Genomic DNA, 12,328 nt, shown 5'->3' with positions numbered 1-12,328 from the left:
ACTGGGGACACGGAGCGGGGCCTCCCCCCCCCACCTGGCGGCTCCCTGCCTCCCTCCCTCCCTGCCGGCCCCACCTGCCGGGGCCGCCCGCGGCTCCTCCATTCGGGGGCCGGCCGTCCCTCCGCGCCTCCCCCTCCCACAATCCCTCCTCCTCTCGCCCCTCGCCTGTCCCCGGCTGAACCGGGGCGAGCCCTCCCCGCTCCTTTCCCCCCCCCCCAATCCCTCCGGCTCCACCGCCTCCTTCCCCTCCCTCCCTCCCTTTCGCGGCGAGGCCGCCGCCCCTCCGCGGCCGCCCGCCCCCCCCCCCCCCCCCCAGGAGCCGCCGGTGGCCGCCGCCGCGCCCTGCCATGAGCCCCCCGCCGCCGCCGCAGCGCTGAGGAGGACGCGCGGAGCCATGCCGGGCTGGAAGAGGAACATCCCCATCTGCCTGCAAGCCGAGCAGGAGCGGGGTGAGCGCCCAGGGGAGGCAGGGAGGGAGGAAGGGGAAGAAAGGAAGGAAGGGAATGAAGGAGGGAGGGAGGAGGGAGGGCGGGGGGCTGCCGCTGCCCGCTGCCCCCGGCTCGACGGCGGGCGCCCCGCGGGGACGGGCGACCTCACGCCTTCCATCTTGTGGGGAGAGAGCCAGGGCCGCCGGCGGGGGCCGTGCCGGGCTGTGCCGTGCCGGGCCGTGCCGTGCCGGGCTGTGCCGTGCCGCCCCGGCGGCGACAACTAACTTTTCTCCGCGGTGCCGCCGCCCCCGGGCCGGCCGCCCGGGGGTGACTTGGTGAAACTTCCCCGCGTGGGGCTCCGACGGACCCTCCCCGTGCCGCCGAGCCCCCCGTGGGGGCGAGCGGGGCCGGGGTCGGGGGAGGAGGCGACCCCCTGCCGGGGCACGGTGGAGCCGAGGGACCCACGCGTGCTTTGGGGGACAGCGGTCGCCCCTTCTGTGCTGAGTGGGTCCGGGGGGCTGGCGTGGGGACCCCACTTCTCTACCCTGCCCCTAATCCTAATTTCGGGGTCATGCTGTCAGGAGCAGAAGGTGGGTAGTGGCTGGTCCCTCTTCAGAACCGCTTGCGCTGCTGGAAGGGGAACTTTGTCCTTCCACAAAGAGGGCTTCCACCGTCGGAGGTTGTTGTGCCACTGCCTTTCAGTCAGCCTGCACGTCAGAGGGGAGGAAGGCTGGTTGGTGCCCCACTTGCATGTGGGAACTTCCAGGTATGCCTGTCCCCTTCCATCGCCGGTTTGTGGCTCGCTGGGTCCACGACAGCGCGTGGACGAACCACGAAGTAGGACGTTGACTTTGCATTGCCGCCTTGCTGGGGAGAGAGCTGTCCTGCTGGGAGCAAGAATGCCCCCAGCGCTAGAAATGAGGGGGTTTTGTTTGCTCTGTGCAAAAGTATCATCGTGCTCTCGTGTCGGAGGTGGAGGTCTGCTTCAGAAGTCCTGCTTCGTGCGAGTGAATCCTGCCCGGAGCGGGAGGCTGATCGCAGGCACATGACGTAATAAAAATAGTGACTGAAGTGGGAGCAGGTATTTCGGCTGCGAGAAGCTAGATCTTGTCTCTCTCCTCGGTGAACACAGTCATTACTTAAAGCTGTGGTCATATTTCTCCGTGTCAGGAATCTGTCTGTGTGGCTGAGCAGTCACAGAAATAGGTTGGAAGGCGGTTGTCAAAATGTACCAGATGCTTTTACAGATGGGGAAACTTTAAAAAGGGTCTAATCTGTACACGTCAGGAAGTGCAAAGATTTTCTCTCCTTTCATCCTGCATAAAGGTTGTGTCACGAGCTGCACCACGCAGGCTCGTCTTTATTGCAACTGAACGGTGGTAATGGTTTTGCTCTGATGGGTTTAATGCCAGTTAGAATACAGATTTGTTAGCAGTTCATGCCTGTTCGTATTTTCTATTTAATCTCGTTCATCTTCATTTTGAAGGTGGATAGATTTATATTTTAATACTCTTATCACTGATGCTTTTCTTTATTGTATTTCCACTGTGCAAATAAAAAAACCCCTCTGGTGTGCCTAAGTAAATGATTACTACCTAAAGTATGTTTCACTGTATATTGCTCAAGTTTAGCTAATAATTTAGCAGAATTCCAGTTACGGGAACTCTTCTGCTTTAGACTTGAAAAAATATTGAATGGTCAAAATAGTTAATCAGCGCTGAATTTAACTGTCCTTGGGTATAAAGAATTGATGAAATAAAGCTTTCAAACTAGCCAGAAAAACGGCCAGCGCGGTAATGAAATGAAGGTGCATCTTTAGCTAATGTAGGAGTTTAGTATGGCATTGAGTTAAAAGGCAATTACAGATACAGTTAAATTCTGGTTCAAAGCCAGTTGTGCTAACATCCCCCTCTGCTGTTTCTAGAAAATATTTCCATTCAGATGCTCTGCAGAGCACTTTCCTTGTATCCTGCTATCAGAAGACTTCTGATTCATTTACATTATGCTGTTATTTTAGACAAACATCGTAGCCGTCTTTTAATGTTCTGTGGTTTACATATGGAATAAGATTGGGTATAAAATATTCAGTAATATAAATTAGCATGCAGCCTTAACTTCAAGCCTGGCTGTAGATGCGGTAGCAGCAGGTTTGGACTCAAAAAGAAGAGAGTGCTGGAAGCGCTGGGAAAAGTGGTATGAAAGGTTCACTACGGTGAGCCACAAGTGGTTTGTACAGACCATCTTTTCTCAGCCATTCCTTCCTCAAACCTCGCAGGCTTCCTTTTAGCCCTTTCTTGGGAGCTCTGCTTGCTGTCCATGTGCCTTCATAACGCCGATGGTGCCCATGGCTGTGGAAAGGGGATTGGTGATGGGCACTAAGACGAGAGGTTTGGTAGGCAGGAGGGTTTGCTAGAGGGGCTGTGGGGAAATCTCACTGTACAGTCAGGTGTATCCCAGAGGCACGGCAGCGTAAAGGGCTCTCTTGGTGCTGATGTTCTTGTCTCCATCCAAACCAAGGCAGCGTCGCCTTGGGGAACATTTCAAATGCTGCTGTATCTCCCTCGGTGCTCGGTTTGTCTAGTGCTTCAGAAACAAGACGGTGGAGCTGCTGCAGCAGCATATGTCTGGTGCTAGGGTTCAATTCAAAACTGTGGAAAAAAAACCCGTTTGTTTTGATGGGAAGAGCTGTCAGGATATCGCAACGAGTGATACCTTCTGCAGACACACGGGGTTTGCTCCAAGTAGGGTTATTTTAGTATATCCCTATCCTTGTTTGCCTCTGCCTTGGTTCGGAGCCTCTCGTCTGTGTTGAATGCTTACCTCAAAAAGTCCTTCGCTCAGCCCATCTTTGTTGTTCCTACCAGTCAGGTGCTGAAGTGGAGGTTATCCAAAAGCTTGGCAAAACGGGAATCTTGCTAATGGAAATTGGCCGGTTGTACTGAAATGAAATACGAGAGCTGTGGTCAACACTGTTGGTTCACCTTGGCAAAAATTGGTGCCTTGGGTGAAGGAGAATAATATGGGTTGATGTTTCAAGCTTTGCCAGTGTCGGAGATGGAGCACGTGTTCATCCATGGTGAAGGATTTGTGGGAGTGTTGTGTTATTGAGAAGATTCTCTTCCAAAGCGTGGCAATCAGTGCGATTTCAACGAGTATTTTTAGATGTCTCTGCTGCGGAAATTATGTGGAATACCGGTGCCAAATAAAAAAGTACATTTTTTTTTTTTTGAGATACTCAAACCATATTTGAAATATGATGTGGATGGCTGCATTTTGGCCATACCTCAGTACAGTCATTGGGTTTCTCCCGCTGCCTCCGTGGTGAAGCGGTGCTCTGTAGTGGCTGTGGCCCTCCTGGATGCCATGACCAACATTATCGCAAGGAATCTTCTCCTTCAGAGTTCAGGAAGAGTGCTCTCTGTTGAGTAATACAGCTGTTGCATGTGGCTAATGCAGTAAACCCTGTCATTTAGACATGACATGTAAAGGCTCACCAGTTTAAGGCTGCCTTTAAAATTCAGGGCACATCACCTCTCCCCCACTCCTCCCATTTTCTGCCTAAGATGCTAAATCAAATCTTGTTCTAAAGCACCTAAAACACTTTTTGAGGTGACATCTGAGCAAATACTTTGAGAAGAAAGATGTTCCTGGAATTAATTTTGTTCAATATCCCCTCCAATCAAGTTAAATGAAGGCATTTTATGGAACTCCTGGTTCAAGTTGATAGCTGATTGAGTTTGACAGGAGTACAGAAAATAATATTTGCATATCTTGTGTTCACTGCAGGGCTGCTTGGTGTCCCCTAACATACGTCGTTATTAATTTTAAGAATGCATCTGAGTATATACTTTAGCCTTGATGATAAAAATAGATTCAAAAAAAAAATAAGTATTTACTTTCCACTGTTATTTTGCCTTTATTCTCAGCACGGTAGCCCAGTTACGTTGAGGAAGAAGGAAAGAGTGCATTTCTATTTTCTGCTCATCCATCTATTTTCCCAATTCCTGACAGATTGGGAAATGAGGTGAAATTTAGGAAACATTTTAAAAATGTGGATTCGAGGATTAAAGCGTACGCAAGTATTTTGTGAATCTTGCCTCAAATACAAAAAACTAGCGTGTTCTCGTGGAAGATGTTCTGACAACACACATCCGTCTCTGGGCTTACCGCTGTGTGAGCTTGTCTGCTCGTTTTAAGCTGGAAGAGAATCAGTTGCTCAGATAAGGGAGAGATACAGGCCCATTACTGGACTTAATTGTGTTATTGTGGATTAGCAATTTACATCCGATCAAATGAGGCCACTTTAACAGAGTATATGCTTCATATTCTTTCTGGTTGCAAGTTAAAAAATAAATATTAGCTTATATTTCAACACAAGAGGATAATTGTTCCCTGTCTATAATCTGACACGTAATAAGTGGGTCCTCAGAAGCTGAAGAAAGCAAGCGGGAGACCCAGTACTTGGATTCAGTTGTCAGATTTATAAACTTTGGGATGTCAGAAAAGTTTGGGATTGCAAATATTGTGCAAAGGCTTTCTGTATTTCTTCATCTGCTTTCTCGTATGTCTCACATGCCTCCTGAAAAGCTGAAGTACAGAACTGGATGGCAGAAGGAAAGGATGAGCGTACAAGGGCAGCGCTAAGGCTCAGGGCTGGCTGTTGGGGGTGATCCCCACTCTGTGGGGAGAGGTGCTTGAAAGAAAGCACCCAAACGAAGGCACTGACTGATTTTAGAGTCCAGGTAATCCTTTGTACCTACTGAGTGAACGACTGGGCATTTGGTCAGTTATCCTATGTGCAACACGTTGTATTTGCTTGTGTTTAAGGTGACGAAGTCATGAATAACGGTGTTAAGGATAAAAACAGAAGGAAATGTCACCATATTGTAGCTGCCGACATAATACAAAAGCAAGTTGAACTATAGCTGCCATCCAGTACTCCAGCAGCATCTCAAAATCTAAATCTCAAACTGAAAAACCCTAACAATAGGAGATAGATTGATAACAAAGTGCTAATTACCAATGATAAATATTTTATTGTTATCATGGCTTCTGCCTGATTTTACCTCGCTCTGACCGAACTGAATCTTCAACAGTTGGTCTTCCTCCATTTGGTAGCCTGAAGAGTGATGAGGAGAGCTCGCTGCGCTGGCCAGGTGGGATAAGATGGCACTGCAAAGCTGGTTTTCATCAGCGTGCAGGGGGCACAGGCACAGCATTAATTTCTTCATTCATTCCCTCAAAACCAGCCGGGTCCAAGAGGGCTCTAACATGGGGATGGGAAAAAGGCAGTGATAGCTCCCTAGTGACCTCTTAGCATGAAAGGAACTGAGAATAACCAAAAGCCATCTACATCTTTCATGATCTGCCCAGCCCCATTAACAGCACTGTATGATCTGTGATATTAAAATCATTCGGTTACTCGCAGAATCTTTATGAAGCTACAGTCTTCACTGACTGCTGGGAGATAACCAGCACTTGTCTCTGGGTCATAACCAAAACTAAGCTTTTTTTTCCCCGTATAGAAAGATGATGTGAAATACTGGTTGCAAATAAAAAATTTTCTTTGTTTTGCCTCTGAAAACAAAAAATGTTTTTGCTAATGTTCGTTAAAAATGGAGAGTTAGATTTGGTCTGGGAATTTGCTAGCAATGAGCGATGATTTATTGATACGGCAGCAAGCGCTGTAGCTTCCCTCAAAGAACAGCAACACGTAGACTTGGAAGCACTAGGGATATTTGCCACTAATGGCAACATGGTTGCTTTTCGTGGTGTCTGAGAGCTGTGAAGGGTATAGGCTCTGAACACAAGTTCTCCATCGAAGAATTGCCTGTGTGCTGATACTTCACAGCAAAGTGTAACCTGCAATACAGATGCAGTGTTGGAACCCTCAGTCGTTTAAAAGCAGACAGCTTTCCTTGAATCTCAACACGTGCCAATTTAGCTCCACTACGGGCCTTTTTTTCTATGATTTAAAATTAACTGAGCTCAGAGTCCTCCACGAACTGCCAGGACCGCGTTGCTGTAAAGTGGCTGAAGTGGGCCAGCCCTGATGGTCCACATCCTCCGAACTGCTCGTATCTATCCCTGTTTTATCATGCTGGTGCTTATGAAAGAGGACGCACTGAGTCAGCGAAGGGTCTTATGATCATGACTGTGAAATTCGGTGTTGTTTGAATGTTATTCCCAAGTCATTTGAATTTATTTCTGTCGAAGTGACAGAGCACCGTCTGTCCTGACTGTGCAAAACCAGACTGATGAGATGTGCCAGCATCCTGTATGGGGACAGGGTCATCACCTGCTCACTGTTTGTTTGGCAAGATGAGCATAACCAGTGTAAAATCTGGGGTGAAATTCTAATGCTTATACTGGGTGCAAATAATCTTGTTTACTGTGTCGCCCTGCTGATTTCTCTTTCCTTTCTCTTCCCGTTGGCACAAGCTGTACCGAGTAGCTGGGCGACACAAACTGTTCTGGCATGTCCTATAGTATGGGCAGCCAGGTTTTCTGGTTCTCAATGGTGCTGATGATCTAACATTTTAGAAAAAGTCATTTTCAGTGCTAATTCTTTTTTTTTTTTCCACTGATTGCACATCACAAGTGAGCTGCAATGTGGCAAAGTTCTTTGCTTACTACTGAAATAATTTAAGAGAACGTTAGAAGGAAAAAAAAAGAGGTAAGCAGGGGCTGACCACTTTGATACTGATACATTGTTTTGTGGAATTTATTTATTTATTTACTTTTGAAAATTACCACAGGAATTGAGGAGGACAGGCATGACTGACACAATCTCCATCTGCTTGGAGCATTCTTTCGTTTCTCGTTACCAGTGAAAATCACCGCTGTGACTGTGCAGGGAAAGCTGCAGAGAATATTTTGGTAGTTTTACTTTCCTCTTTACATATTGGGATCCCACAGGTGTTAGTAAGACAACCGTAGAACTCCCTAAAGTTTAACTCTTCTCTTAAAACAGCATAATTTCTTTGCTCTCTGAGATGTAGTTAAGGAATGTGATGTAATGATGGCAGTTACAAATAACTCTCAAGAAAATGTATTCATGACTTGTTTTACCAGAGGGAGGGGACTGAATTTTTAGCCCTATTATTTTGTGGGGAGCTAACTGATGACTGTGTAACTGACTGTGAACGTTTCCTTACTAGCAGACAGTATTTTGTATGTTGTAAGGTATTGCCAGAAGGTGTTCTCCCAGTAACTGTCTTTCATAGGAAGAAAGGCACTGCATAAAATGCTTCCTTTCTTCCCGAAGAAGCTTCATGCTAGGTGGAGGTACAGTGAGGTATGATCTCTCAGTCCCATGCTCTAAAGTGTGAATTAAAACCACCATGTGTACATCTAGCAAATAAAATGAAAAACATAATGGTGACTGGAACAGGTGTTTAAGTGAGCCAGAACTTATCTAAGTTTTCACGTTTTGAGTTTTTTGTTTCTATGAATGTCAGCTAGCAAGATTTAAATGATACCAGGTTTTCTGCGGTTGCCTGCAATGGAGTCCAGGTATTCCAGACTCTGAAGTCATTTGTTTAGCCTCTTCTGCAGCAGGAGAATATTCGTGAAAATGCTTTTTTCAAGCAAACAAATGGTCCAGTAACATCTAACAGCGTGCAAATCCCTTTACAGTGGTCAGAAATGCCTGTGGGATAATGCCTTGTAGGCAGCAGGAAGGAAGGTGCATCGTGTCCTTGTGAGTAGCGGCTGTGCGTGGCTCAGAGCAGCAGCGTTGGCTGGCAGGGCTTACTGAAAGCTGTTACTGAAATGTGAGTAATACCTGTGGACTGGTTACATTCTGTTTTTCTCTTCTATTTGGTTTATCACCTCTGTGGACCAGATACCGTGTCCTTTGTACTGCTGTTGAAAGACAGAGGCATCGCTCAAGCCCACAGTTGCCAGCTCTGTGTTCGCTAAAGGCCTGTCGTGAGCTGGTGATCAGAGGTGCCACCTCTGTCCTGAGAGTTGTTTTTGGCATCTGAGCTCAGCCAGGATGGCTTCAACAAGTGAACTGCATCAAGTTCCCTGCTATCCTTTGCATTTTCAGAATCCATCTTTAAAATACTGCTAACTGGCAGAATATTGTCCTCGCTTGTCCATCCTTAGGCCAGTGTTGTGACCTGAGCCTGAGATGAGGCTGCAGTGGAATTAAAAGACCGTTTTGCTACTTGGACACAAATTTAAGTTCGGTGACAAACAAGTATTTGGGTTGGCTTTGAGTGAGGAATTATTTACACAACAGCTGGGCAGGAAACTACAGTGACAGTCGCACAGAAAATACTCTGGGGAGCGAAATTCAGTGCCTGCTGAATGGATGCGGCTCTGCTGAATTCTGGAGGTTAATTTACTTGTGCCAGCAAATTTATTGAGCCCTTGTGTCTCTTAGTGGAGGCCATTTATTAGTCCAAGGTCTCTTCTGAAAAGTCAGAGAAAACTAGTGCCTAAAAATATGTTGCCTCCTTCACATATATTTCCACGAGTTGTATTTCTTATTCTTACATTTTCTGGTGGTTTTGTAAATATCCTAGTATTTTGGAATGTGGTAAGATTTGAGCATAAAGCCTTTTCAAAATAATGTATTTGGTAAAGTTTCCTATTTTGTGAGGAATATACCTGTAAATCATTATTATTATTATTTTTGAAATACAAACCTTTCCCAAACCAACCAACCAGTGCATGCGATAAAGGCTTTAACTAAGTTTTCTTGTAGAGGTTCGGTATATGTGGTGGTTTGGTAGGACCAATGAAACGAATCTCCTCTCTTCCAGAAACGTGTTCTGAAATTATAATTTGTTGTGCTTTTGACTTCACCTCTTACTAGGGCTGTTTGCAAAATGTGCAGGAGCCAGATAAACTTGCAGGATTTGCATGTCAAAGGTGAAGCAGTTGATGAAAAGCTTTGAGTTGGGGTGTGTGCGTCTGTGTGGAGAGGGGAGAGAGCTCTATGGGTGTGAAAGAATGAAATGGATGGCATAAAGATAATTCAGTGGCTTTATAGTTGTAGCTCTTGTGTGTCAATAACTTAATTAACTCAGGAATATCAGTAGTAGCAAAAAACCCCAAGCAAGCCACTCCTCACACCTCAAGCACAAAGTGCTTAAAACACAGCTGGCGTTTTTTTGGGGTTCACCTATGCTTATTGAACTGACACATTTTGTGACTTAAATATCTATCGTGTTGTCCCCGATTTCAATATGATGTGGTTTTAGTATTCCCAAGGTTTCCTGTCATTACTAGTGCTGACAAAAATGATGCACTAATTCAGGCTTTTCGTACGGACTCTCTTATTTCTTGTCTTATTTGAATGCACTAACCCTAAAGTTTTTGGAATTTCTCATCTGCCTAAGGACATGCTTTCACATGTCCACAGACTCAGGCATGTTCTGATACCTGTGTTTGTATTTGTTTAAAGAAATAAAACAAAACAAAAAACAAACAAAAAAAACCAGGGATGCTATTATATATTGTATTATCATTCTGCTTAGTAAACACATCTGAAAATGCATCTGCTATTTGTTTAAATATTTAGTGTGAACTGACTCTTGCTTTTCAGAACTCTTTAATATGAAAAGAGCCTTAATTTTCAGATGACTTACCCTCTGCCATTAAATATAAATTTTTCAAAGCGAGTAAAAAGAAGGTTCAGCTGCTGGCTATAGAGCAGTTTATTTTCTGCTTTCATCAAAGATCAGGGTCATAGGAAAGTAGTTCCTGAGTCCATACTGCTATATGTATATTTCTTTCTTGTAAAGGAATTGAAGTAATTTTAAAGAAACACCTCTTAATATTTTGAGATGATTTCCTTGGGTAGGTGGCTTACTGAGTTCCAGCTCATCTGAAAAAAAAAAAAAAAACTTAATAGTTCTTTTTTTTTTTCCCCAGCTTATAATATACATCAGGTTAGTTTTATCATTTACTTCTCTTTCATCATCGTTTGCTTTTTTTGTGATCTTATCAGGGCAGGCAGTGGTTTTTTTTTTGACTTTTTTTTTTGTAACGAGGCATATTTAAATTATTTTTCCAAATGCAAAGACAAGTCAGCCTACAAAATAGTAAGATGGGCCTGTTCATTGAATCTGAACAACTCCTTGGGGTTTAGGCTGATACTCTAATGAAAAGTACTGAAAAATAGTCCTTAGTTGACTTGTCTCAAGTGTTGCTTATTCTTTCCTTAGTACTAGCTGCCCTTAATAATGTAGTGTCTTTTGCTTATAATTTGTATGGCTTTGCTTTCAATTACTAAAATGAAAATTCAGTGTATTTGTGTGAAACTTCTAAATGTTGTAATCAGCAACTTCTGGGTTTTATGCGATTAAGTGAATTTTTCAGGAAGTTTATAGTGCATTGTATATTATTTCTGTGCAATTAGGTTACTTGAGGTTGTAAAGCTACACACGTTTCAGAATTTGCAAGGTTAAAGTTATGCATTTTGATTATTTTTAAAAATATACCTTTTGTGGCACGCTACTGGCAGAGTACAATAGGGAGCATTGGTTAAAATTTGCTCCTGAAGTTGTTCTGAAGCTGTGGGTTGTGATAGTATTCTTCAAACAGGCCAATTTTTAGCATATCATAATGAATTTGGGCATTCTGATTCAAGCTCAGAAATCATCTTATTTGCATGTGCATTTTGGTTAATAGTCAAATATTAATCATTTTGCCTCTATACGACACTAAGGACTAAAAGAAAAAACAAAGAAATTGTCATGAATTGATAATATCTCAGGAATTTATCAGCAGAATAGGCACAAGGATGGTTTGCATCAGCAAACTGCCTTGCATTGACTCCCTAATACATGGAAGTTTTTTAAAATACGTGTTTTTCTGGATCAGATCACAACACAGTAAAGTGCTAGGCTCTATCTGTAGGAATGGATGATGTACATCAAGGCCAACAACAAGTTCATTTGATGATCTTAAAGCCATGGTTAAGTTAAGGCCACTGAAACTTTTGCCGGGTAAGTGTATAGATACTTGAGATAATCCTTTTGAAGTCAATGGGCTTAAATTTAGGCTTATAACTTACGTGCTTAACTGGATCAAAGCATAATTATAAAAAGAAACTCTTTAGTTTGTTTAATTAAAGATCATTCTTTGTGATAGGAGTGCTAGTGGGGGAAGAAGCCAGCAAAAGGGATTCAAAATATCATAAATTGTCTCTTTTTAATTAGATGTTTTGTTCGTTTGTTGTTGTTGTTGTTTTTCCCACTGAACATGTATCCTTCTTTGGTGGTATTCCTTTGCTTCTTCCTCCTATTCTTTGTTGGAAGTGAAGCTAAATGTGTTTAACTGTAAGGTGCTTTATGTTCTTTGTTTTCTGGTGGAAAACCATCTTTCCACTACCATTCATTGCAAAATGTCACATTGTGAATGCATGTAATAGACAAAGAATGTATACCTGGAGCCAGCAGTTGTATTACCAAAGGTGACACATACCATTTACTACAACAGGTTTGAGATTTCGGTGCATTTTCAGTTGCCTGATTCATTATCCCAAAAATGATGTTACGTATTGTAACAGGAAGGGAAATCTTTGGCAGAGTGAAGATGTTGAAGGTTGTTTTTTTCCAAATTTATCTTCCGTATCGATCCTAAAAAAACACTAGCTTTTTCTCTTTGCCTGTTTAAATAAAATGGCCCTTGGAGCAGAAGCTATCACTTTACAAAATAGGTTAGCATCTTAGTCGAAATCAGTGAGAATTTCCTGTTGAACTTGTTGAAAGTAGGAAGTCGTTCAGTTACCTGGGCTGTTGTTGTTTGGGATGGCTGCCAGTTTTGCATCGTTCTGTTGGATGCTGGAGTATTGCATTGGATGAAATGTGAGGGTAATGTGTTGAGAAAGAGGAACTTACACACTGTGCAGCTGTGGCCGACAATTGGCCTTGAAGCAATGC

At 43.9% G+C, this 12,328-nt stretch overlaps 1 protein-coding gene across 7 annotated transcripts in view; it reads left to right on the top strand.

Annotated features, from left to right (window-relative positions):
* Positions 1–211: 211 nt before the first annotated feature.
* The window catches only part of GRIP1 (glutamate receptor interacting protein 1), a 325,251-nt gene continuing 313,134 nt past the window's right edge, over positions 212–12,328 (top strand). For 3 of the 7 annotated variants that reach the window (XM_080592314.1, XM_080592309.1, XM_080592331.1), the window contains exon 1: positions 215–449. In XM_080592314.1, coding sequence (XP_080448440.1) covers positions 395–449 — 55 coding nt within the window. In that variant the 5' untranslated portion in view covers positions 215–394. Of the gene's footprint in view, positions 450–12,328 lie in introns of all 7 variants that reach the window. The other 4 variants (XM_080592313.1, XM_080592318.1, XM_080592321.1 and 1 more) reach the window with 4 other exon arrangements.

Source organism: Anser brachyrhynchus, assembly GCF_964034855.1.
Source record: "Anser brachyrhynchus genome assembly, chromosome: 1".
NCBI lineage: Eukaryota > Metazoa > Chordata > Aves > Anseriformes > Anatidae > Anser > Anser brachyrhynchus.
This window is presented reverse-complemented; position numbering and strand designations above follow the sequence as displayed.